The sequence below is a fragment of the Pocillopora verrucosa genome, chromosome 7, assembly GCF_036669915.1.
Source record: "Pocillopora verrucosa isolate sample1 chromosome 7, ASM3666991v2, whole genome shotgun sequence".
Classification (NCBI taxonomy): domain Eukaryota; kingdom Metazoa; phylum Cnidaria; class Anthozoa; order Scleractinia; family Pocilloporidae; genus Pocillopora; species Pocillopora verrucosa.
In genome coordinates this window covers 5,201,167-5,227,372 of record NC_089318.1, presented here as the reverse complement: position 1 = coordinate 5,227,372, position 26,206 = coordinate 5,201,167, and the positions used below count along the sequence as shown (strand labels likewise).

At 36.1% G+C, this 26,206-nt stretch overlaps 4 protein-coding genes across 4 annotated transcripts; 2 read left to right on the top strand and 2 right to left on the bottom strand.

The window, feature by feature from the left end:
• The first annotated feature begins 97 nt into the window (after positions 1 to 97).
• Positions 98 to 7,167, top strand: LOC131782683 (histone acetyltransferase KAT5-like). Its single transcript, XM_059099425.2, has 10 exons — positions 98 to 374; positions 463 to 520; positions 612 to 683; positions 1,283 to 1,500; positions 2,301 to 2,570; positions 2,937 to 3,026; positions 3,818 to 3,958; positions 4,546 to 4,639; positions 4,973 to 5,135; positions 5,808 to 7,167. The coding sequence occupies exons 1-10, from the start codon at positions 348 to 350 to the stop codon at positions 6,022 to 6,024; spliced, it is 1,350 nt and encodes a 449-aa protein (XP_058955408.1). The 5' UTR covers positions 98 to 347; the 3' UTR covers positions 6,025 to 7,167.
• A 144-nt stretch (positions 7,168 to 7,311) lies between these two features.
• Positions 7,312 to 12,801, bottom strand: LOC131782684 (uncharacterized). Its single transcript, XM_059099426.2, has 8 exons — positions 12,406 to 12,801; positions 12,164 to 12,305; positions 11,255 to 11,388; positions 10,922 to 11,032; positions 9,472 to 9,517; positions 8,660 to 8,720; positions 8,452 to 8,545; positions 7,312 to 8,061 (listed from the first exon to the last, which is right to left on the bottom strand). The coding sequence occupies exons 1-8, from the start codon at positions 12,685 to 12,687 to the stop codon at positions 7,939 to 7,941; spliced, it is 993 nt and encodes a 330-aa protein (XP_058955409.2). The 5' UTR covers positions 12,688 to 12,801; the 3' UTR covers positions 7,312 to 7,938.
• A 47-nt stretch (positions 12,802 to 12,848) lies between these two features.
• LOC131782682 (DNA-directed RNA polymerase III subunit RPC6-like) lies at positions 12,849 to 17,686 on the top strand. The gene is made up of 8 exons (XM_059099424.2): positions 12,849 to 13,052; positions 13,279 to 13,346; positions 13,863 to 13,930; positions 14,637 to 14,749; positions 15,462 to 15,605; positions 15,960 to 16,067; positions 16,260 to 16,451; positions 17,151 to 17,686. The coding sequence occupies exons 1-8, from the start codon at positions 12,873 to 12,875 to the stop codon at positions 17,229 to 17,231; spliced, it is 954 nt and encodes a 317-aa protein (XP_058955407.1). The 5' UTR covers positions 12,849 to 12,872; the 3' UTR covers positions 17,232 to 17,686.
• A 163-nt stretch (positions 17,687 to 17,849) lies between these two features.
• On the bottom strand, positions 17,850 to 26,052 carry LOC131782681 (presenilin-1). Its single transcript, XM_059099422.2, has 10 exons — positions 25,786 to 26,052; positions 24,510 to 24,760; positions 23,527 to 23,671; positions 22,749 to 22,816; positions 22,220 to 22,370; positions 21,574 to 21,643; positions 21,377 to 21,475; positions 21,025 to 21,255; positions 20,338 to 20,450; positions 17,850 to 19,292 (listed from the first exon to the last, which is right to left on the bottom strand). The coding sequence occupies exons 1-10, from the start codon at positions 25,915 to 25,917 to the stop codon at positions 19,137 to 19,139; spliced, it is 1,416 nt and encodes a 471-aa protein (XP_058955405.2). The 5' UTR covers positions 25,918 to 26,052; the 3' UTR covers positions 17,850 to 19,136.
• Positions 26,053 to 26,206: the final 154 nt, after the last annotated feature.

Here is a 26,206-nt window from a genome sequence, read left to right as displayed (position 1 = left end):
TTGGAAGCTATTCACCATGTAATTAGTAAATCAAACGATATTGTCACGTCCACAACCCGCTGTAAGAATTTTTCGGCTTTCTAGAAACCGCAGCCTCATCAATGAAATTTTGAAGAGCTATTCTAAATTTATTTCCAAAAACGAATGCCTATTTCATCATAACTTGAAACAGGATCGCAACATCAAGATTTGGTGACATAACAGTGACCGTGGAAGCCTGAGCCTAGCTTAGCGGTTGAGAGATCAGTCGATATAAGATCGGCCATATCCGTTCTTTCGATGATTCAACGGAAAAGTTCGTTATAAGACATCGTCGTACTATAATGGCGACAAGATAGGAATCAAAGATGGCGGAGGCAAACGGTGAAAGTTCGGTACAGAAAGATTAATAATTTTACATGTATATAGCGATCAATCTCTCAAAGATATTCACGTGATCTTAAAAATTGTTATTTCTTGTAGATGGAGGTGCTAGAAGGCTGTAGAATGCCGGTAAAAATGAGTGGTTCTGACGAATGGCGTAAGTAATTTTCTTTTAGACGTGGAACGCATGTGTAAGTAGGGCCGTAAGTTATTGTTCTTATGCCCACAAACTATCTTTTTTTCCGTAGCTTTGGCTGAAATACTAAGCAAGAGAGAAATGCCAAATGGTTCCACTCACTATTATGTGCATTATATCGACTGTGAGTACGAAATAATTTGTGTATTGTTAAAAAAAAGGTGTAGTATTATTTCGCGGGCTCTTTGCTTCTACAGTGAGAAGGACTTCTGAATTTTTTTGTTCGACCCAGGAAGGACTTAAACTCGTTGTTTCTCATTAAATTGTATCATCGAACTTGTTTTTTGTTTATTTTTGTAAAGAACTGGCAGTGTAAATCTAAATAAGTTTGAAATTTCTTATCTTTGAAAATTCAAGATGGCGGATAGAGGATTTTCAATCCCATGAACTCTTGCTTCCCTAAAGATAGGTCCGCTTGGTGTATTAAGAGAGACCACATTACTTGAGGTAGTTGAGAGAGCTTGGACAAGGTCCTTGAAATTAAAGTTTTCTTATTCAAACTTGAAGTAGAATGTTAATCAAAGTTATAAAGGGATTTTCTTTGATAATTTAGTTCAAGGATCACATTGTTTGTTTTCACTGAAGTATGAATTTACATTAATGAGGATGAGGACTACTGTGACATCGACACTTCAACTGCAAAATTAAGTCCTGCTCAGGAGAGCCTAAGCTTTCAGAAGACAAGAGTCTCTTGTTTTACTAATTCTTTTGTGTGTGTTTTAGTCAATAAAAGGCTTGATGAATGGGTTGAAGAAGAGAGACTGGATCTGAACAGGCTTCAAATGCCAAAGAAAGAGGACACCAAGAAGATTAATAAAGGAGCTGGTTCCAGGCCTTGTTCACCTGACAGGGAACTGGTGAATGGTGTGGGGTCTGGCCGACCTAAAGCACCTGTGGGGCGTAAAAGGAAAGCTAATGCCATGGACAAGTCGAGTGATGAGGTAAAAAACTACGGAATATGGAAAATAAAGCTTACATTCTATTCTCCTCATAAACCATTTAACTCCTATATCAAGCAGACAAGTGATGAGAATAAAGACAAATATTAGTTAGAGGATTCTTAGTTGATCCAATACCAAAATCTATGAACTTACATCTCAAGAATTGTATGGCTGACAGTAAGGAGAATTACTAATGAGATATTGAGAGTGGAAGGGTTAACTCCTGTTGAATACTAGGGAGCTCTGTAGATATATAAATCTTGCTTTTAACTGCGGCAGAAATTGCTACAGTTAAATTAATGAGATTATATTTAGATGATAGTTGATGTTATAACCTGCAGGAGTTAGCCAACACTGGTTTTGGTGACACATGGACACTCCCATTTTACTGAGCAAATTCATTCTTAATTTACTGATGTGAAAGCTGAACCAAATCCATCATATTGGTTAATCAGATCAAACCTTGAAAGTGAACTTTAGTAGCAGCCCATGAAAAAAATTAAACCTTTAACCCCCAAGATCTGGTTGTTAATTCTCCCCTCTAGCTGCTTCACATTTCCTTGTAAATTAGTTATAAAAAGAAAAAAGGGGAAGGAAAAAAAACATTTATGATAAGTAGATTTCAGGAATGGGAAAGAACAAGGTGACCAAGCAGTGATTGATTTTTAAGTCACCTTGCAGGAGTTTTCAAGAACAATCTCAGAGCACAGTCAATATATTCCAAACCAATTCAATCCTGGTGAACTTTTTCCCTGTTTCTTAATTGCTACATTATGAAACTCTCTTTTTTTCCCCCAAAGATTGATTCACAGGATAGTCCAAAGGACTTGCCAAGCACCCCACCTAAGACAGGAAGTATGCGGCAGACAGGAAGTATGGTTCAAGATCGTAGCCATGATGATATTGTAACAAGGATGAAGAATATCAAAATGGTTCAACTGGGTAAATTTCGAATTAAGCCTTGGTATTTCTCACCTTACCCACAAGAACTTACCTTGGAACCTGTAGTTTACCTTTGCGAATTTTGCCTGAAGTACATCAAGAGCTTCCATTGTCTAAAAAGACACAAGGTATGAAAGGGTGAAGATTATGTTTGCAGTGAAGAGTTTCTATTAGGTGCATTTATTATTTATCACATTGTAAGCCTTTTCTTTCTAAAGGCTCTGCTAAACAATTTGTAATAAAAATCTTCAGAGTACATTTGAGAATTCAAAATTATTGATTGGGGTTACCCTGATGATAATGATAATTATAGCATTGATAATGATCAAATGATAAAAGTGATAACAATTATAACAATTCTGACTTCATCATTCCTTCCCTTTTCATTACTGTTCCAGTGATGTGGAGTGGATGTGAGGTTCACTAGGATCATGTGATATGCGTAAAAGTGCATTGCAACTTTATTTTGATGGTCACTTGCCCTTAACTTGCAGGAAAAGTGTAAGTTGCGTCACCCTCCAGGAAATGAAATTTATAGAAAAGGATCAGTATCCTTCTTTGAGATTGATGGAAGAAAGAACAAGGTATGTGTCATGTTTCTCTCCCTCTCTCTGGGCACATAACTTTGGCATTGAACAGTGAAAAGGGAAATCTCCTTTTCTAACTCACATTTTCTCATGTTTGGGGGCAGCAGTATTCTATGGCTGGAATGCACTAAGTGTAATGAATAAGACTTAAGGGTATCATCAGCTTCTTCAACCACCTAAGATGTGGGCATGTAGAAAATATAAATCAACTGTAAACCTCTGCAATTTAAAGTGCGTTAAGTCTGTGCTTGAGCTAAGTAGCCCACTCAGCCAGAGTGTATTCTGGTATCCTTAGCATGAAGCCACTAGAGGTGTCACTACTCCCCCACCCCACCCCCTTCCAGAAATGGAATGCTTGGCCATTGCAAGGTTACCCTGTAACATTTAATTGGGCTTCTCTGACAATTTGCTCCTGCTCATTCATGCAACTTGGTTGGAGAGGCACTCTTCAAGTAAAGTGTTTTGCCCAAGAATACTTTGCATATTGACCCAGGGAGGTCTCAAACCTGGATCTCTTGACATGGAGTCCACAGTTACATCCTACCTCTCAATACCATGCTGTGCCTTTGTGACTGTGGCAAAACGGGGTAGGAAGGGGATGCCAACAAAGTAGGTAGGGTCACTACTGATCGGTGTTTGACTTAAGGTCAATTGAAGGTTAGAAGCATTCCAAATAATCAGCTGTTATGCTGGGCAGGTGAATTAGTTTAACACCAAGGGGTTTTCATGGGAAATTTCCAGCTATAGATGCCTGTGTACGTTGTGATTTTTGTTTGTTTTTGTTGTAGATGTATGCCCAAAATTTGTGTCTCCTGGCTAAGATGTTCCTGGATCACAAAACATTGTATTATGACACTGATCCTTTCCTGTTCTACGTAATGACTGAATATGACTCAATTGGTTTTCACATAGTGGGATATTTTTCTAAGGTAAGGATTTTTGGTGTATTTTTTTGGGAAAAAATTAAAGCTATCCTTTACAGACACTTGTTTGTGCTTGGTTAAATCGAAGGTGTGCTTGAAAAAATGAAAAAAGGCCTTCTTAGTGCATTACAAATGTCTTGGCTAAGTTGTTTGAAGGGCAGACAACTCTGTTCAATGTATAGATCTCTCTCCAGTGGAATCACATGCATTAACAAAACGTATTGTGCTTTCCACCAAATAGAGATTTTTCCATTCAAAAATTGGCATTAGTTTGCTTGCAAAGTTGAAAGGGAGAGAATTTGACATTATATCCACAGACATTAAACTCTGTTGTGAGTTTGTGAAGTTTAAAATTTTTATCACAATTCAGGCTCTACTGAAACAGTTTAAGCTTGATTCAAGGGTATCATGTTGCTAGAAAAGAGTTTTGTATGCAGGCAGATTGAACTGTTAAATCACCTTTATGAATTGCAGCAGTGTTGTCATGTTGAAAGCACAGGAGAGAATGTCATAAGAAATCATATAGTACATAATCAAAGGTTCAACACTTTTGTTATTGTGTAGACCTTGTAACTGTTGTGTGATTTTTACAGGAGAAAGAGTCATCAGAGGATTATAATGTGGCCTGCATTTTAACTCTACCACAGTATCAGAGAATGGGTTATGGCAAGCTTCTCATAGAATTCAGTAAGTTGACTCTTTGCCTCCAAAGAGTACAGGGGTAATTAGCATCTTAAGTCTCCTTATGGTAGCACCCCCAAGTCACGCATTAAGGTTAGGAGAATTAAGGAAATGATCACCAATTAAAGAAGCAGTTGATTGTGAAACAAATTCTCCTTGTTATCACTTGATGAAATGCTTAGAGAATATTACAGAGAATATGCATACTATTGTTAGGATGTGAAGGATTAAATCATTTGAAAAGTTCCTGGCAAGATAAGAAAGTAGGGGTTTGATTTTTTTTTAAAGCTCAAACTTGCTTAAAACTTGATATTTTTAATCATTTTTTTATCTTTGCAGGCTATGAGCTTTCAAAGTTTGAGGGGAAAACAGGGACTCCAGAGAAACCTCTTTCAGATTTGGGACTGCTTTCATACCGCAGTTACTGGTCACAAACCATTCTGGAAATTCTTGTTTCACTGAAGGCTGGAGAGGATGGTACTCCACCTGCCATTACAATCAAGTAAGAGAGCCATGGATGCTTTAAATTAAAAGTAATTCTAACTACCAACAGTTTCAAAAAGCTCCCCTAAAATAGAGGGTTTTTGTTGAATTTTGTGGTAGCAGTGGAATAGTGAAAAGTAAAAGGGGAATTTTTTTCTCTGTCTTCATAAAAAATGGCTCTAGGCATCAGAAATTATCTGCAGAAATATGCATAGTAGCCTGAGTGCCTGTTGCATGGATGTAATCTAGTGATACAGCTGTTGGAACTGATTTCTTGTGCTCTCCCAAATGGTTAAATGTTTCAGGAAGTGTTTATTATAGATGGAAAGACAAAACAATGTTGACATCATTCAACAGACAGAATTAAGTCAGCATTTTTGATAGATGTAAAGCGTTGTTATTAAGCTTTTCTGTTCGGTTTATTATTTGTGAATACTTTTGGTAATTGTCCACATCTTATGAGCAATGATTTGAGAAAGTGCTTTAATTTGTACATAGGTTAATATTGATTAACTGACTTGTATTCTCTTTCAGTTATTCAGGTATATTTTTGGCTTATTAATATTTATAATCTCAATTATCGGGACTATTCAGTCCAGTCCCCACAAGTGGAGATAATTGAGGTTTGACTGTACCATACATCACACAGGATTTCAATCAATTCTCATTTTTTTCCTTTTTCTCTCAATAGTGATATCTGCGAGATGACGAGTATAAGAAAAGAAGATGTTGTTTCTACTCTTCAGCATCTGGGGATCATTCACTACTACAAGGGACAGTATATTCTGAATCTTTCCAAAGAAATTCTTGATGGACATAGAAGAGCCATGGTAAAGAGAAAGGTTCGCATTGATCCAACTTGTCTTCACTGGACTCCTAAGGATTGGGCAAAGAGGGGCAAATGGTGACCAAAAAAGGATGAACAACAGAGCGAGGGTTGGAGAAGGAGGATGTATGAGGATCAAACTGAGTCTTAATTTTTTCATGCTTCCAATAGCCTGCTAAGTTGAAAATAAGATCTAGTGATCATTACATCTTGGGTGTAGACAGGATTTTCTTCAAGGGGGTCTTAGGTCAGTGGCTTAGTGGCATCCAAGGGTGCCAGGTGGTTTTGCTGCAATTATAAATTATCCTTTTGTCTTGACAAAAAGGGGGTTTGCCTGTCAAGTTTGTATAAGAGTAGGCAACTTACTTCGGTTGAATCATGGTACTGCTAAGATAAAGTAGCTCTATCAATAGATGTTTTGGGTAATTGATGGCAAACTGGTTAATTAGCCCAAGGAGAAGTTGTTTTTCAGTCTTCAATTGAGTAGGCACATGGTTGCAGTGGTTAAAATTGTTAATCACTTTTTTTTTAGTTCTTCAGTTGAAATGCTGGTTAAAGGCTTTTCTTACTTTCTCTGAAGTGTTTCAAACATTTTGAAGAGCTATAAAGTACAAACTCTAAGGCAATCTTAACCTTCCAAGGAGAGGTTATTTTTCACACTTTTTTTTCATGTCTTTAGTTTTGTTAGGGAGAGGTTGTGTGGAGTAATTTTTGAGCCACAATATTTATTAATTCTGTACACATTGCACTGTTAGTAGCTGTGATCTGACTTGTTGTTTCCACATGAAGTCCATTCATTTCATTACTTTCATTACATTACATTTACTTCATTACTTTTGAAAGAGACTGTTCTGCTAAGAGGTGATTCTGGAGTGTTTTTAATCAAGTATTTGCGTTCCCATTAGGATATTACAAATCCTACTGCACTAACTTGTTACCTTGCTAGGAGGTACATGTCTTATGTGTGGCAAATGAAATTTTAGACATCTGGAATTTTGTTAGGCTATACAAAGTGTTTACTTATCATATCTGTTATGAATTAATGTTCTTTGCTGTACATATGCCATACCTTACAAAGTCAGACATCATTCATGTTCCAAGCAAGTCTAAGTGTAACTAAAGAAACAAAAATTTCTGTAACTTAACTGCATAGACTGTTCAGTGTTTACTGTAGACTTCATGAAACATAAGATCCAAATAATAAAAAAAAATAGTGTTGCATTTATCTTTTGTATACAGGCTGTTGAACTTATGAGAAAGAGATTAACCAATTCATAGATATAACAATGCAAAATAAAATAAATTCAGGCAAAGTGAAACACCTTATGCAACCTTGAGGGTCTCAGGGGAAAAAAATTAATTTTTCTTTTGGGGCCAGTCATGAAGTGCTTATTGATTACTCATTACAAATTTGATAAAATGCAGTTTAACCAATGAAAAATAAAAATTAAAACTTGTTCTCCAAATCCTCAAGTTTCAAAGTTTTCAAGATCCTTTGACACAAAATGTTCCCCTTTGCATTTCCTCTTGCTTGGACAGGTAACAGTAATTATAAATGTGACTCAAATGACTTGCACAATAATTGTGAATGGAAAAAGAGTCAACTTATAAGCTGGATTTTGTTATTCAAATAATAACAATAACTTCAATAGTGAAAGTCTGCACTAAGGCCAAGTGGCCTATCCAGCTATAGCTTATCCTGGTTCCCTCTACATGAAGTGACTAGGAGTATTATCTCTCCCCCCTGGATGAGATGCCAGTCAATTACAAGGCTACCCCTCAGCATTTCATCAGGTTCCCTTGACCATTCACTAGTGCCTGTTTATACTCCTGGATGGAGAAGGACAGGGAGTAAATTGTTCTGCCAGAGAACACAACACAATGTCCCAACCAGGTCTGAAACCCAGACCTCTCAACTCTGAGTCCAGCATACTAACCATGAGGGTAGTAGGACTCCTATTATCAACAGGTACCAGTAAATCAGACAATTTTTTTTTCATTTCACTTGATAAAAGAAAATGTTCTGTAATTCATCCAAGTCTTCTTCTAAAAGAGAAATTTCTGGTACATCATAGTTAACTATGCATGGCTTTACCCAACTGTTGACATCCATACATGGCTATAGGAAGTAAGAGAACAGAAAAATTATTTCAATTAAACCACTCTCATCTCGGTAAAAACATTATATGATTGTTTTCTTTGCAAACCTTTTGGCCAAATTTAAGGGTGTCTATTAGATATCCCAACATTTAGCCAAACAGTTTGCAAAAAAAGGCAATCATATCAATTAACCGTATAACTCCCATGATCTGATTGTTACATCTTCCCTCTCACTGCTGCACATTTCCTCATGAATTAGTTGCAAGAATTTGGTATTATATCAAGATAACAACTTCCACCTGATACATTTGAGTATTCTCATTACATGTTTGCTGGATAGTGGATGGATATGGTAGGGAGAAGTTACATGTGAATCACTTCTGAGAGTTTAAGTGTTAACACCATGTACCTTGTTGTTGAACTCTGTGGCTTCTTCAAGACTTGGAACAGTGACTAAAATACATCCAGGTTTAATCACATGCTCACGGATGAATCTCCAAGTTCTGTACAAAAAAGAAAATGAATCTCTTACTCTTACTACAGCTGAAATTCTCTCAGTACATATTGAAAAGGATGTGGAATAACCCACATCCTTTGATCATACTAATTTCTCCTACCTTATTTGCTGATCCGTTGATAAAAAGAACTCAAACACATTGTTGAGAACCACAATGTCAGCTGCAAAAAAATTATTTTGAAATTTTAGAAATAACTACTTATAGATACTAAAACAGTGAATAACATTGAAGGTGCAGTATTACCCTTTGAATAGCCAATGTGACAAAATCATCCATCAGGGTTATAATTTCTTACCATTTTTTGGGGGTATACTGAAAGAAATAAACCAATTTTTTGGTATCTGAGTGGTATATATGGAAGATATTTACCTCACTGCTTTGTGGCTCAGTAAATATCCACCACTATTCCCCTTCACTTTGCCGAATATTAACTGTAAACTAATTGTAGTTATTTAATATTTTTCATTAGTTTTTACTGACGAGTTTCTTGTACTTATATTCACTTAGATTGTAACATGTAGTATTATACATGTATGCTAGAGACATTGAGATTTGTAAGCCATGTAAAACTGAGGGTGGAAAAGGCTTGTCTATCAAATGACTCATATGACAGGCCCCTTGGACACTTTAACAAAAGAACAATGAAATTTCACAGCCTGATGAGGCAAAATGGTGTGTGCAGGGTTGAAAAAAAGATGCTCAGGTACTGTAAAGCCCTGAAAGAAGAAAGAAGAAGAGAAAGAGAGAAAGAGAAAGAGAAAGAGCAGCAGTCATGATATACTGACTTCCTTGCATTTAGTCTTTACATCATGACCTCCCACTCAGTACATACTTTCTTTCTACTTCCAGTTACTGGTATCAGTGAAAAAAATTGTAAGTTGTTCTTCCAAGAAATGTAACCATTGTGATACCTTGTTCCAAGAGGGTTGGCTCACTACAGATATCAGCACATCTAATCTAAGAGAAATGGAAACGCTTGTCATTTCACATCATGTGCAGGGTTCAATATAACATTCAGCTTTCAGCGACAGCTGGAACCTTTAGCACACTTGCCAGCAATTTTTTCAGCGAAGAGTTAGAATTTTATAGAAAATATGATGCTAATTGATTGTCAAACTGAAGTAAAAGATGCTGTCTTGTTATGGTGAACATTTCATATCAGGCGATAAAGCAGCCAAGAAATGTTTTAAAAGCTTTTTGGAAACATCAATGAGTATGAGTATACTATTAAGGTACACCATGTACATATAAATTTTTTAAATAAAAAAAAGTTTCTCAAGGAAAAGAGTAATACATGTGCTGACTGCTCATTTATTATTGACAGCTGGGAAAAAAAATGAGCATTGACAAAAGCCTACAAATTCACGGTAAAAGCTCAAAAATTATTTTGAACCCTGCATGTACCTTTCATAAAACATTGCAAAGAAACAACTTAAATTTACACTAATGACAAAAAGCAGAAATAAGCATTTAAGGATCCACCAGTAATTTCTGAAAAGACACCAAATGCATCTTTCTTAATTACAGGATTCTTAGTCTAGTTAATGCAGGTTGCCTAACAGCACTTAATTTACTATTAAATGGAAGTTGTGTGACATGACACTTCCACCTTCCCAGTTAGGTTGAAATTGATATGAGATGTGATGATTGGTCAGGAGTTATTTTTTAGGTTTTAGGAGAGAGTGTACTACCAGTAAGTTTGTGACGTGGTGAATAAACAATAAAACAAGGATTTGACAATTGAGAGTAGTGTACCCTACAAATTCAGTGCACTATTACTCTACCATGCTCATATTAAAAAAATTATTAAATATAAGATCGATTAATTAGTTGATTAATTGATTGATTGAATGACTGATTAAATAACTAATATATAATTTTTTTTCTGAAATTAAATATAACCTTACTATAATGGCAAGATCCAGTGGTCTATTACTGGTAGCTATAACTGTAGGATCATTTTTTGCTTGTTTCAGATCTTCAGTTTATTATAAGCAGTAAAATTAATGGCCACTTTTGTCAACCTGTTTCTATTTTCAGTACCAACAAAAGAATTTCCTATAAATAAAATAATAGTTAATTGTAATTCCATAACAAAGCAGTTATCTTCTCCTTCAACCAGAAGACTGATAAATTGATTCTCTGGTCAGGATTAACTTTAGGAGTCACTGAGTTAAACCCTTTCATCGAGTTATTAGTCTACTCTTATTGTTAAAATGAAAATACAGTCTCAGAGTAAAACACTATGTAACTGATAATGCGATTGGGTTGTGAATCTCATGGCCTTTGTGGAAGCTAGCATGTGAATGCTACCATATCTTTACCTAAAAGTATATATTTTTTTAAGTTCAACAAACTCACCTCAACACGATCATGCATTCTATACTTTTCTGCTATTTTCTGTTGTAAATCACACAGCTCTGAGTTTATTTCAACTCCAACAATCTTCTTTATTGGACTGAAGTGATATGCCTGTGTGAAAAAAAACAAACACCTTTCATTTATCATGGGTACCATACTTGTGGAAGACATGGTGGCCAACTAACGGTTAGCATGCTAAACTTAGAGTTGAGAGGCCCAAGTTGTAGACCTTGCTGGGTAATTGTTTTGTGTTTTTGGGCAAGAAAATATATTTTTTAAGTGCCTCTCTTCACTTCATACTTATAATAAAACAAAACACCTGAGAACACTTGCCCCATAGAGTACAGCACCCAGTCTGGAGCCAACATCCACTAACAACTTGTCCGCAAAATTTGTTACGATGGAAGAGAGGGCTGCTTGAAAAATGAATTTTAACTGCACAAGTGATGATGAATGGGAGATGAAAGCTGTAATTTAAGTACAATATTGATAAAATAAATAATTCCTCTTTTGTGTAAATAGAACAATATAAATAATTATTGACATCTTGCAAGACACCTATCAATAGCAAGGTGCTCTTACATATTTCCACAGATTTCCAAACACTTTACCCTATGCCAATTAAATGAAGCTTTTGACAAATTCCAATGTAGTAAAAAGAAAACCACACTCAACTTCAATTGACAATTTAGTGCCTACAGTGCAATTATTGTTAGAAGAGATCACTTACAGAAAACTGACCAATCTGTTTAGAGTAACTGAGATATAAATTTCATCTAAATTCCTTACCATTCATGCCTGCTTTGGTCCTGTGTGTGGATTGACACAATTGAATTTAGTTTGAACAATTGTTCATTCCCCACACAGTGATTGGTGTTCAAATGACCAAGGTACCAGTGGTAGCAGAGTAAATATTTGTAAATAAAAGTAAATAGCATCAAATTTGTTTCTTTGTCTCAGTCATTTTTTTGTCTAAAGTGAATAAACACTTTACACCCGAGCATCAGTATATATATTCTTCATACCTGTTTCCATACATATTTCTTAGTAGCAGACAAGGACTCTTTGTTTAACAATCAAGAGCTTTTTAGTTTGTGATCATTTCCTTTATTCTCGAAACCCTAATGTATGATTCAAGGGTGACATTGTGAGGAGAAATTAGATGCTACTCGCATACTCTTTGAGGTCAAAGGGTTAAATATTGATAAAAATAATAATCAATAGCAATTAAACATTACATACTTAATGGGGCTGTATTGTGAGATCCACATTGTTTACAGTAGTTACGGCTCATTTTCCCTTCATCACAAAGTTTATCGATGTCTTCATCACTGTACAGGAATGAGTCTACATGGACTGTGGTTGAAGGTTCACATGCCAGGCCCTGAAGTGAATAAACAAACCAAGAGATATAAAAATTGTGATTTGTTTTTTCCTTAATCACAATGTTCAGTCCTCCTCTTTTACTTCCAGGGAATCTTTACCTTTCCTCCTTCCGGGTGTCTGATTTTTTCTGTCTCCAGGACTCCTTGAAGTGGAATTATCCTTTTTATGTCCTTTGTAATATTTTTTAACCTTTTCTCAGCCCATTTAAAAGTGTAATCAATATTTTCTCCACTTTGTTTACAGGTATATGCATTGGAACAATGTTCCGTAATCCATTCAACAAAACCTTCAGAATCTTTTGGGTCAAGTTTTGATAGAGTGCGAAGAAAGGAGGACTTTGCTTCTTCGAGGGAGAAAGGACAAGTGTCACTATCTTCCATTACATCCGAAAACGACGCGCTAAACTAAACCAAAAGCCGGCTAGGCTAGGGTATAAAGGAACAAAGTGAACCGTAAAACTAAAGATGTGCAAAAGTTCTTGCCGAGTTGCAGGTTAGTAAGTTGCACGTGCGTTAGGCTTGGTTTCCAAGCCACAACATCGCGTGGTCACGAAGTAAATAGTAACATGGCGGTCGCCGATGTTGTTATCAAGCAAGAGGCTGTAGATGCCGTGGATTTAGAAGCGAGAGTTGTCCAACTTTGCAAAGAGAATCCTAAAGGAATAACAGATCAGATTATTTCGCAGGGTATGCCAAATATTCCACCTCAGCAAAGAGTCACAGCCATAAACAGACTTCTCTCAATGGTGAGTCATAGTATCGCTCAGCTGAGTCTCAGAATTTATCCTTATTATTTCCTATTTTCAACAGACATGTTTGACATCGAAAAGCTAAACTATTTCGAAGGTAATTCAATGGAATAATTAAAGTAAAAGTTTCGCTAGATGAATTTCTGTCTACTTGTAGGGCTGCATAATTTTTCTAAAGATGTTAGTTTATTTTCAAGTTTGTTTTTCTAACTTGTGTCCATAGGGTAGGATTGAACTTCTTAAAAGTGGCACACAACTGTTATACAGATATAAAGATGCCCAATCAACTACGTAAGTTTTAACCTCTCAGTTTCCACATTTCCTAAGGGTATGAGCCAATTAAATAAGGCCAAATAACAGCGGCAAATTAAAGAAAGCGGTAGCTCACCATTCGCAAGCCAACAACATTGGGGCCAAAAATAGATATTGTGTTCCTGAAAATTAGAAGATTTGAATGTCTAGCCACGTAGAGAGAACAGGTTGAGATCTGCAAAACGCAGCCTGTAATCTGTAAATAGTTACTTTTAGTAATACTTTCTCTTTTCTTTGCCTGAGCAATATTTTTATAGATCAATAGAGTGTGAGAAAACGATACAGGAACAGAATGAAACACCTGTTCTTCCAATTTTCCCCAGTGTAGCGGATAGGAAGATCTCTAAAGTTATGGAGTTGCCCAACTTTGTAAATGAGCTAATACGTTTTTCATCAGGTCGAAATATTAGCTCACTTTCAGAATGATGTTAAAACTGTAACCAGTTATCAACATTATATAGATCGATATAATAGATTATGACCTTTCTTCAACAGGAAAACTAAAGGATTTGAATTAGAAGAGAAGGTTGTCTATCAGATCATAGAAGAGGCACAAAACAAAGGTACATGTATTTTAATTTAACACTGTTGCTTGTTTTCATATTTTATCAAAAAGGTAATTGAAAATGTCTTTGATTGCTTTGTTGTTGTTGTTGTTTTTTTTTACCAATTTCCGGTAGTAGGGCTCTGGCTACCTCTTATATGGCATCACTTTTAACACTTCACACCCTAGCATCAGTATGCACACTCTCCATACTGTTTATTATACATTTGCTAAGGTGCTGATAAGGAGAACTTGTTTTTGTTAACTTGTTAAAACAATCAAGAGCTTAATATGTCATTGGTGATCATTTCCTTTGTCCTCATGATCTTAATGTGCGATTCAGGGGTAATAATGTGAGGAGAAATTAGATGCTAGTCACTCTTAAGGGACAAAGGGTTCAAGAGCTTCTTCATTTAGTGATCATTTCCTTTATTCTCATGACCTTAATGTGCGATTCAGGGGTGATACTGTGTGGAGAAATTAGATGCTAATCCTTCTCAGGGGTTAAAGTGTTATTCCTTTCTATTTTAAGATCTAATACACTAATTCTCCACACTTTCTGCAGTGTATTTCTTATAATTTTAGTTGAGAGAATTTGGTGTTAATTCATACAGTATCTTCTCATCACCTTTCGCTTAAGCATTTAGTGATATTGTGAGGAGAAGTTCCTTTTCAATCACTCCTGGGAATAAAATTCTGTTGTTTCATGTTGCATTACTTGTTAGGTATCTGGATCAGGGACATTAGATTCAAAAGTAATCTACCCATGACACAAGTTAACAAGATTGTAAAGAATTTGGAAAGTAAGAAGCTTATTAAAGCTGTTAAATCAGTTGCTGTAAGTATTACAAGGTATTTTGTTGACTAAAGTGACACACTGTGGTTGTGTTCTATGTGGGTGAACCATTTCAGTTATGCACAGTTTTTTTTAACTCTTTTAGCCTCCCCAGTCTGATTGTTAATTCTCCCCCAAAGCTGTTGCACATTTCCTTTTAAATTGGTGATGAGAATTTGGTGTTGAATCAAGATAACATACTCTACCTAATAAGTTTAAGTATTTTCATTACCCGATTGCTGAATAATGTATGGATATTGTAGGGATAACTAAATAAATGTGCTAATTACTTCTGGCAGTCAAAGGGTTAGGTTGATATGGTCAAAGTTTCTCCAAAGAAAATTTAACATTGACTGTTTTTGGTTGAAAGTCATTATCAGACATCTGTTTACCTACAAGTTGAGAAAAGACAAGATGGATGCCAGTTTGCTTCATCTCTGGCTTTCAAACATCTTGAAACAGCTGCCTTTGGGCAAGTTTGTGCTCATTCATCCTGCTTCTTTTCCGATATCTGGTACATCATTCACTTCAGTGATTCTTTATGCCAAAAGTCCAAAAAGTCTTGATTTGTGAGTTAAGAGAGGACATATTTCTACAAACCCACTCAAATAATGTCATTGAAAACCTGCTTTAGTTCTTTTGTGATAAGAACTAGGGTAAAAAGGGTTTTTTTTTTCAGTGGATATTGTTTCATGTTTAATGACAATCTTTTCAGGCCTCCAGAAAGAAGGTATACATGTTATTCAACTTGGAACCAGATATAACAGTGACTGGAGGAGCTTGGTACAGTGATCAGGATTTTGAATCAGAATTTGTGGAAGTGCTCAATCAACAATGTCACAAGTATCTAGAACAAAGGGTAGGATAATTAGTGTGTCAGAGTCTTAAAATTATTTCTCAATATGCTGGATATGGCTTCCAAGGTTGACATGCCTTAATACATAGAATTTTTCATCTCATACAAGGTAGCAAAATCAACAGATTTTGTCAGAGGGAGAGTAGGTTTATTTTCTAACTCCCACCCCTCAAAAGAACAACCCCCACCAATAAAAAAAATCCTTGCGGACAGAACTGCACCAAACTGTCTTAGTTATGTGGAATTTAGCTGAGAAGACTACACAACAACACGCATTTCAGTGGAGGATGTTTTGGAATTTTGTTAATAATTTTGTAATTTATATCTCTGTTGAAAATTGGTATTTTTTCATTGCAGGCTTTGCAAGTTGAACAAATGAATGTAGATCCACTGGCCAAGAGGAATGCATCTTATTCATCATGTTATGATGTATGGAAGTATATCTCTGAATTAGGGATTAGCAAGGTAAACTTCATTGAGAAGCTGTGTTCTCCTTTTGAAGGGGTAACCCAGGAGCCAGTAATATTTACTACCTGGAGTAACTCTTGTTACTCCCTAAAATCACTTGGAATTCTTGAAAATCAACAGGTAAAAGGATTGCTCTACCCATGTCATGTTCTAGCATAACGGTGTCAACTTTTTTTTTTACTGTTGTAGGTTCAACTGGCTGAAGGGGACATTGAAACAATTTTAAACACACTAGTCTTTGATGGAAAGGCAGAAATGTCATTGGTTGTTGACAACAGCTCGAGCAGATCATCAGATAATGGTCAGAAGAAACTCTACAGAGCACTTGCCCCATTGCTGCCAGCAGCAGGACTCATGAGTACACCATGTGGCGTCTGTCCAGTAAGGCTTGATTAATACTTGATTTACTGGTAACATAGCAATGTTATCATAAATAATCATAAGGTTTTTGCACAATGAAACAAATACAGGAGGAGAAACACTCCTTGTACAATCTTGTGACCATCTGAGAATGATGTGAACAAAAACTCACCATTCCTTTCATGTTCTTTGAGCAAAATACAAAGAATCCCCATAAATTTGCAAAGGAATAGTACCTGCCATCATATTGATGAGGGGATTTAGGGGTGAAAGTTCCATGAAGTGGCTCTTCCTGTCCACTGTTTCAAAGCTCAAATTGGAATTTGGAATGTTGGTTTTTGTGAAGGGAGGAAAACCAGAGGAATCAGAGAAATACCCACAGAGCAAGGGAGAACCAACAACAAACTCAACTCAGGTCTGGGAAGCCCCACTCCCCTTGGGATCCAGACCAATGCCTCACTTTCCAGCAGAGAGGAGACAAAAATACCCAAATCCCCCACCCACTTGAGACATAAGACCTATGACTCAATGCCCTCCAAAGCTGATATACTCAAGGTGGGGATGTTTTAGGGTTTACTTAAACTGGTGCATAACAGGTAGTGTATAAGATCTCTACTTAGTGCGCTAATACTAGGAAGGAACTCAAGGTAACTATCTCCCCCCTTGGGACCACAAGGGTCTACTTTCCAACATTGACATGGATATTTCATCCCATTACAGGTATCCAACCAGTGTTGCAATGGTGGGCCCATATCTCCAAGCAAATGTATTTACATGAGGGACTGGCTCTCTGAGCTCTAACACTCTTAATTACTTTGTAAATAAAAGATAAATGATGGCTACAGGCATACAAATATGTTTGACCAATCAGTTAGCTCATGGACTGTCATTTCATTTCTGCAACTGGACAACAATTTACTGCTTAGCAATTAAATTTTAAAGATTGAGGAAATCCATTTTAATTACTGATTTTTGTCATAAACACATGTAGGAAAGATTATCATTCAAATAAAGAGATCAAATGTTGCCTGAAATTGCTGGCCTGTATTAGTTTTTTTTTGTTGAATCTAGGCCCATCTAACATTTGGGAACATCTAATATTTGCAACAAACATGGAAAGACAAGTGTTCTTGATTTCCTTTTGTGCATTGTTCTTAATATGTGGAGTTTGTTTTTTAACAGGCAACCGAGGATTCATCAGGGCAACCAAATTCAAGAATTTTGATTGCCCACCATTTAAAATAAGGACAACCTCACCTTTTTAAATTCAGAGCACTATAATTGTAATATTGTTATGAATATGTTTTATATACTGGGTGGGGGGTCTGTACAGGAAAACACTATTCTCTTGGTTTTCCTTAAATTCTACTCAAGAAGTCTTGCATAGTTTTTACCATTAAGGACCAACATAGACTGGTATAAAACCTCTTTACTTTTATTATTTTTTTCTGTTGTTTGCTTCTTTCTGCCTTCCCAGCAATGGCACAGAAAAAATTCAATGTGTGATCTACTGGTATATAAAGTTGAATAACAGGTTTGCAAGCATGCGATTAGCCAATAGGATTCCACCAGACTAAGATGCTTCAGAAAAAATAAATCACAAGTATTAGGAAACAGAGTAGTCTTAATTGCAAAAGTGCTATCTATTTTGGTGAGAATAATAATTGGACTCATTTTTAAATAATTTACTGCATTAACTACTTGCTGAAGTTTATTGAAGGAAACTAAATTATTTTAATTTGAACTCATTGCTTGGTATTTACAAGAACATTTTACTTTCCCACTAAGTTTGTTCATTATTTTTAAACCTTTTAATTAATTAATTAATTAATTAACTAATTTATGAGGAAATGTGTAGCAGCTAAAGGAGAGAAGTAACAATCAGATCTTAAGAATTAAAGGGTTAAAAAAAATAACCAGATATGAAAACTGATGTTGCAGCTTTTCCCAAGATTGTCCCAACTTAAGCTTTGATTGATTCAATTCAGTAAAAGATAACTACTTCATGACTGGTACATCAATACAAAAGTTAATTATCAACAAAATATAAGGAATTAAGTTTGCAGAAAGGGAGACAAAGGAGAAGGCAAAATGTTAATCACCACTAAAAAAATAGCAATCACTGGAAACTACCTGTATATGTTGAGTTCTAGGCAATCATTAAGGGACCAGAATTGATGTTCCAAAACAATACCAGAACAATGATTTTTCAAATGGCAGTGTATTTAGGCATTTGGAAAAAAAAGGAAAAATACTGTACACCCTTAGTGGTAGCATTATGGAATATGATGCCATGTTTTACTGTTATCATCATTATTAATTCAGAAACTACCACCTGTGTTGTGATTTCTGAAGAACTATTATTTAGATGCTGTTACCATTAATTGGAAGAGTTTAAAAGCGAAGTTCACGAAAGTTTGTTCAAGATAAGTACATATTAAATACTTCAAATTTAACAATGACATTTGGAAATGAAATTTCTGTCACGAGTGAAGGAAAATGTATTATGTCCATGCTTCTTTCCTTTCTCACTTTTTTTTTTTTTTTTTTTTTTTAACGAAAAGAAAAATATGTTTGAAATAACAGTAATACAGCCTCATTACTAACACGGATTGCCCCCAAAATAACAAGCATTCTAATTCAATAGCCATTTCTCTCTGCAGCTTTTAATACAAAATATGATAATATTGTTAATGTTCCAAAAGCTCAAATGAAGGCCTGCTGACTTGACAAGCTGTCCATGAATGGTTTAACCAGCTCAGTTGTGGCAAAGTTGAAAATGAGTCCAAAAGTAATTGATATTGGTAAGGCAGGTAGAGCTTTTTTGTAGATCGCCAGGAGGAGGAGTGTTAAGCACAGACCCTGCAAGGAACAAACAACAAAGCCTATTAATTTTCTGAGGAAACTGTGGCGCTACAGCAGTGAGGGGTATTACAAGATAATTTGGTAATAGAAATCGCCCATTCTGAAGAGTTTCTAAAACTTAGTTTTGTGCATTAGCCTTTCATTGATTGCTCTAACAAAGGGCTAAGACTCAAAACCTCAGTTTTGGAAACTCTTTATGATGACAGATTTGTATTATCAACTCAGTTGATAAAACCAGATAATCCATTTAGAAGTAAATAAGTAGCTGAAATAAGTTCCACCACAGTTAAACATGGTGAGTGGGCAAAGTATGAATGTTGTTAAAATTGAAAGCACTTAGAATAGTGCAGAACAAGAATCACTGAATGATGGTCAAGATTCTTGCAAAATTCTTGTTGAAAACCCTACATTAGGATTCTGTGTTTGAAGTCAAGGAAGGTCATGATGACAGAAATAAAGATCAAGGTGATTTTTTTAATAAAAAAAAAAAAACAGTTATTGATAAAAATGACCATGATCCTAAAGGCATTGGTAGCCATCATGGCCAAAGTGTGTCTCTAAAGTCTCAAAAATACATAGAAAGGGAGATACTAGTAATTGCTTAGGGACCATGGGAAACGCTGGTCTGACATTCATTCAACCTTAGAAATTTGTTAAAGAATTGAGGAGGCCCTCAGAGGATTTGCGGGGATATTTTTGCAATCATCAACCTGTAGACAGAAAGAAGTATACTGAATTTTTTTTTTTAAGATTTCAGATCAGAAGTTAGATTTCACGCTAGCCCTGAGTTATCTTAACCCAGCTTGAACAACTTAGCCCAGTAGATTCCCAAATTAAAACTGGCTGCTCAGTCAGATTCAGACACCAGAATTAGCAAAAAAAAAAGAAAAAACAAAACTGGTCCCTTTCAATAGTCAAAAAGTACTCTCAGTACATCTTGACATCATAATAATGCGAATCATCATTGAGCAGATCACAGATCTCACAACAAGGCAATAAAAAGGAGTTAATGATTAAGGAATGACCAGTTTTCAGCACTTACAATAAGTATAGCTACAAAGCAAGCAATTGTTGTGTTCCAATCCTTGTAGGAGGATGCTTTGCCAACCAGAACACTGTAGAATATGAAATCTCCAAGGCCTAGTTTTACACCCTCTGGTGATAAAAAGAATGATTAATAACATCAAATTTAAAAGATTGCTTTGCAAATTACCATATATCACTGAATGATTCATGATTCTTACTGTTTAAAAAATACAAATAGCACTAATATTCCCTAAAGCGGCACATTAAACTCTGTGTTTCTTTAGGATTCATTTAAATTAAATTTACGCTGAAGAAATCATACATGGTTATGTTGAACAACTGGTCAATCAGTCAAAACTTGAGGAAGAACTCTCCAAACAATGGAAAATACAGGTAACACTATGGGAATGAAACCCTGAAGCAGTTTTAACTAAGGCAAACAAAAAAAAAACCCTACTTAAAAACACACCCTTTTCTCAGACACCATTAAATTGAAACACTCAATAAAAAAGCATAAAATCATACAAGCACTATCAAGATTATGTGTGGATGAGTATTTTAAAAAGTAACAGATCGTTATCTCCTTTGGGACTCTGGTAATGACTTGTTCATTTTCACCATCAACAGTTCTTTCAGAGTTCCTCTTAGAAGAAATTCACACTAAATGATCAAATATTCCAAAGTATACAATAAGTGAACTCACTTTCTTCTTCTTCACTATCTTGACCATCATTTGGTGATTCTTGTTCTTCCTCTTGTGAACCCAGGGCCCTCACCGCATTTTCTGCAGCCTCGTTTGTGGGTCCTACCCCTTCAGTAGACTCTAGTAATTCCTCCTCGTCTTCTGAATTAACTTGTGTGACTGATGTCACTCTTGCTCCTGCACCTTCACTGTTGTCTCTATCAGCCATGCCAATTGACCACATCATGGTGGCTGTAAACACAACAAACAATTGGATTTTTATTTTTCAGAATATGCCTGAAACTCTTGTTGGAGGAGCGCTTCTAGACAATGTTTCACATGTTGAATTGTAGCTGCAATGTAAAAAACTTACAGGAGTAAATTAATGATGGGAAGAGAGGCTCATCTCGTTCTTGTGCAGTTTGCACCAAAATCTTCAAAGGCCCTTTGGGACATAGAACAGCACACAAATCTACAGGAAAAAAAATCAACCATTGCAACTGTTATTTGAGGTATTTCACAAGCAATATAAACCCACAGTAAGACTAAAGAGAGGGTGTTGTTGCTTACCATAGAGTGAAATAGCTGCCAATATTGCCCAAGTAGTCCAGTCTGGCAAATATTTGATAAAAACCAAAGCCTATGGAGTAAAACAAGCTTTGCATCACCAATTGAAAAAAAAAAAAAGTATGAAAGCTGTTAACAGAAGTCTACCACTGTATGTAAGACTTCAGGTCCATTTAGCCTTCAAACAGGCTCTCCTGTTAGGGTTCTGCCTTACGCCCCATTTTCTGAACACACGTGCCTATTACTGGTACAGCACCCACAGCCTCTTATGGACAATCTATTGAAACCCCTGAGTACGTTTACATCTGCTGAACTTTGCTTTGAGCCCCACATCTTCTAAACATCCATACATTCTCAAGCAGAAATGGGACAAGAAGAGAAAAACTCATCAACTGGGGGAATATTGTTTGATTGGTTAGCACATTTTTAGATCTAAAATTATAAGTGAAAGGCTTCACTGATATGTATGGGAATGTGGCAATTAAGTGTCCAGAAGTGAACAATAAGTACATGAAACTTAGTGTGTTTTGGCCTCACTAAGTATTGTTAGTGACTCATTAGTTTAAGAATTTTATCTTATGCTTTCAAACCAGTACACATCTCACAACAAAAAACAACCAAACAAACAAAAAACAAAGCTATGGCTTACCATCAAAGCACTAACTAAGATAAGGTATGCTTGTTGTAATCTAAGAGGTCCTTTCCAATGTATGCAAATCATTCCTACAACCCCAAAATTCCAGATTATCAATGATAATGTGAAGTAGTCCATTGCTACATTGTACACCTTCAGCACCTCTCTGTTGACAACAAGGACAAATACTGCACATTAAAAAAGAGTTTTGTCACTGACATACAAAGCACCTTAGCCAAAAACAAAGGCAAGCTTAGGATAGATGACAACCGAGGAAAACAGACTAGGTGTGGCAAGGAAAATAGAGTAAATAGAGATATTTTTAATAGGTGTCAAATCTAATTTGTGATTGAATTGGGTTTTACTTAAATGAGATCTCTTATAGGCTTTGAAAACTTGCTACACACTCAATAAAACTGAGAGTCTAACACAAACAGTAACATTCGCCATCATTCTAAGAAGTCACACAATGACAAGTTCCAATTGTTTTATTTAATGGGGAAAGCAAAGCTGGTAAAGTGAGTGTGAAGTATGGATGACTTACTGGAAATAAATGTAGCCAAAGAAGAATAACAGCATTAAAGACGATAGCACCAACCATCCTGATATTACCTAGGAAACAACCAGAGCATTCCTGTGAATGTTTTAAGGTAATTAATTATTATATTTCACTAACTTAATTTCCCTTTTAAAAAGATCTGAGAATCTCACTCTAACAAATTTGCTTTAAGGAAGGTGTGGCACTGTGGTATTATTACCAATATATGTCTCACAATCCAGTCCCTTGTTAAATGAGGCAGATTAGTACAATCTTCCCATAAATATTATAAGTCTTTACAGAGAAATAATAATCCATAACCAGTCAATTGCATTATCTGGTGAATACCAGCATGCTGCTAGAATTTCATGATTTACACAAACCCTCTAGAATGTTCCCACTTCCAATACATGGCTGTGTAAATGATATAATTTTTTTCAGGCTTCTTTTCTGCAATTGCTTAAAATTGCAGCTCACCTATGAAAATCATTCATTATCTAGTGATACTTTACCATATGATGTTACTAACTTTACTACATAACAAGTACAAAAAGAACATTGGAGTTAACTAAAGCTACTTTCAACCTAGGTTCATACAGCAAAAAAAATGTTTTGTCACCTTGGAGATCATGCGAGCAATCATTATGGTAAACTTATTGCAGAGTGGTCTCGATGTGGAGATAAAACTCTAAGTTCAGAGGGAATCTTGAGATATAACAGGCTCACGTAATATGAGTAACAAGTTTAAATTACATGTGGGGAGAAGCAAAATTACTGTACTCACACAATAGCATCGGAACTTATAAAGCAGCACAAGGACAACGGTGAGAGCCAGAACAACACCAATCACTATGGAGGCATTTGCTATTGCCTCTCCAGCCTTCCTTGCCTGGCTTATGTTTCCATCCTCATGAAATGGTGTGTACACACTAATAGATCAACATTGAGGTTGATTGATTAGGAAAATGATCAATGGAAGGCTATTATATTTCCCTACATCTAGGCAGTTTGGAAAGCCACCAAACTCTAGAACAAAAATGAATCTTTCAAATCGGCACTCTTTATCTCCACGGTATCAACAAGTGCTTTCCATTCAACTAATTTATTTGTTTTTCTTTCGCCAGTGGCATAGCCCCATTTTCTGCATATAAACACAAACACAACCCACAACTCCCCCATTTGCTCTAACAAAGGGCTACTTCTCAAAATGTCAGCTTTGAAACTCTTTTTGGTGGCCAATTTATGTTATCAACTCAGTTGATAATACTTAATTACCCTGTTATATACAGCCCTCAATAAACCAAGAAACAGCTGATAAGGGGCAAATAAATGACCAACAGAAAACCTTTTACAGGGAACTAACATCTGACAAAGGGTCAAATGACAGTGAACAGACAGCTAGCAAATGGCCACAGAAAACCACCTTACTACCATCAGTTAGTTAAAGGGCTGCCAACACATGATTGCCCAATAGTTTCTCAGGGAGATCTTGTTAACTTTTCTGCCATCAAAAAAATTTTCAAATCTGAATACTGTTATATAAAAAAAAACTCTATCAACATGCCACCTCATCTCAACCAAAGACACCTTTAAACGTTGGTTTTACATGAGAGCTGGCAGTCTGTTGCTTCACTAAGGAAAGACACAAAATGATGTTAAAAAAGATTGACTGGTAAATTGAAACAAAAAATTTTTCATCTTTTTTTTGACATTCCCTTCCCAATATTCCGAAAGAAAGTATACAAGAGACAGCTGTGGGCAACTTACAGGTATGTGCCTTCTCTCCGTGTATAGAATGTCACTGACGCTATAGTTGCTACAACAACCAACATACAGGTCGAAACAGGAACTATTAACATCATAACACTCTTGGCTCCATATTTGAGCATCTCCTCCTCATCCATTTCACTATCATTGGGCGATACATCTCGTACCCTTTGTTCCCTGCCCTGATTTCTCTGACGTGCCCTTGATGGCCTTTCATTACCACCTTCTTCAAACAGTTCAGGCCCATCATTCTGACAAGAAAACAAATAAGTATGTTGGTTGAACCTTTTAAACTCTAATATCAGTATCCATATTCTCTATACTGTTCCCTATACATTTATTTCAGTACTGACAATCAAAGCCTCTTAGATTGCTAATCATTTCCTTTATTTTAACGAATGAATGATTCAGCCGTACTACTGCAAAGAGAAATTAGAAGCTGGTTATGCTTAAGGTTCTGAGGGTTAATCAAAATTACTTTACAACAATGGACACCATAGTTGTTATCATTAATAACCCCTACAGAAGATTGGCATCTAATTTCTCCTCACAATATTATCCCCAAATCAAACATTAAGGTTGTGAGAATAAAGGAAATGATCACCAATGAAGGAGGCTCTTGACTGTTAAACAAATTCCTCTTATCAGCATCATAGGAAATGTACAAAGAACAGTATGAAGAATATGAAAACTGTTGTTAGGGTATCAAGGGTTAATCAACTCCTGGATGGAGTTGGGGAAAGTGATGACACATTCTTTTGAACTAAGCCTGGACTCTAACATTTCACATCAACTGTTTAGTTTTACCCTACACCCACTGTTTCCCACTATTCTTAAATCTATTTCCAAAATAAGCCAGCTTAATGATGTAAGGAAATTCTGAGTGAACATTTCGCTGATTTTAAAGAAAGGGGAGCTTAGAATAGGCGTTTACGGGATATGACAGAAGTGTAACCATTTGTGTCTCCAAAGTTATCATGATCAAGCACAGACGTGTTTTCGTTCGAAAGAGGCTCGAACTCTCTACTTTTCAGTACATTGAAAGTTTACAAGGGACGCGGGCTGACAGCACACTAGGTGTGTCTAAATGTAACTGATAAAGTTCTTAAACTGAGCAATCTTTGAATATTAAACGCGAAACTGAAGAGGGAAAAATATGATTTTTAATGATGATATTAAGGTGATTCCTGGGTGTAAACAACAACCAAAGAAACTCAGAAATCAAAACAGAAACTGAAATCTCTCATTACAATCTCCAGCATCAAAAAGTACTAACCGTATCTGTTATTTCGTTATTTTGTCCATTTCTTCGACTCCGGCGGTCACTGTTTCTGTTATCACGAAAACTCTGAGTGACTACTTCGCCCGACATTAGACTGGTTGTTTCATCCACGTCGTCCTCGTTCATGTATCTGTTATCTCAAACATTGGCACTGACTTCAAGCAGAGATTCCTTTCACGAAAGCCGTAAAATTTCCTCAACTGCACGAGGCTCAGCAATTTTGTAAAACCATCATGGCGGAAAACAGTGACGACATTCCTCTTTTCCCTCGATATCAGCCTGAGACCGAAAGAAGGCTGGTAACTAGAAAGGGCGTTACATGCGTGACTGGGAAGAGGATGAGGAAATAACTTGACCCTTTAACTCCCATGAGTGACCAAGCCAGAATTTCTCCTTACAATATCATTACTGTATC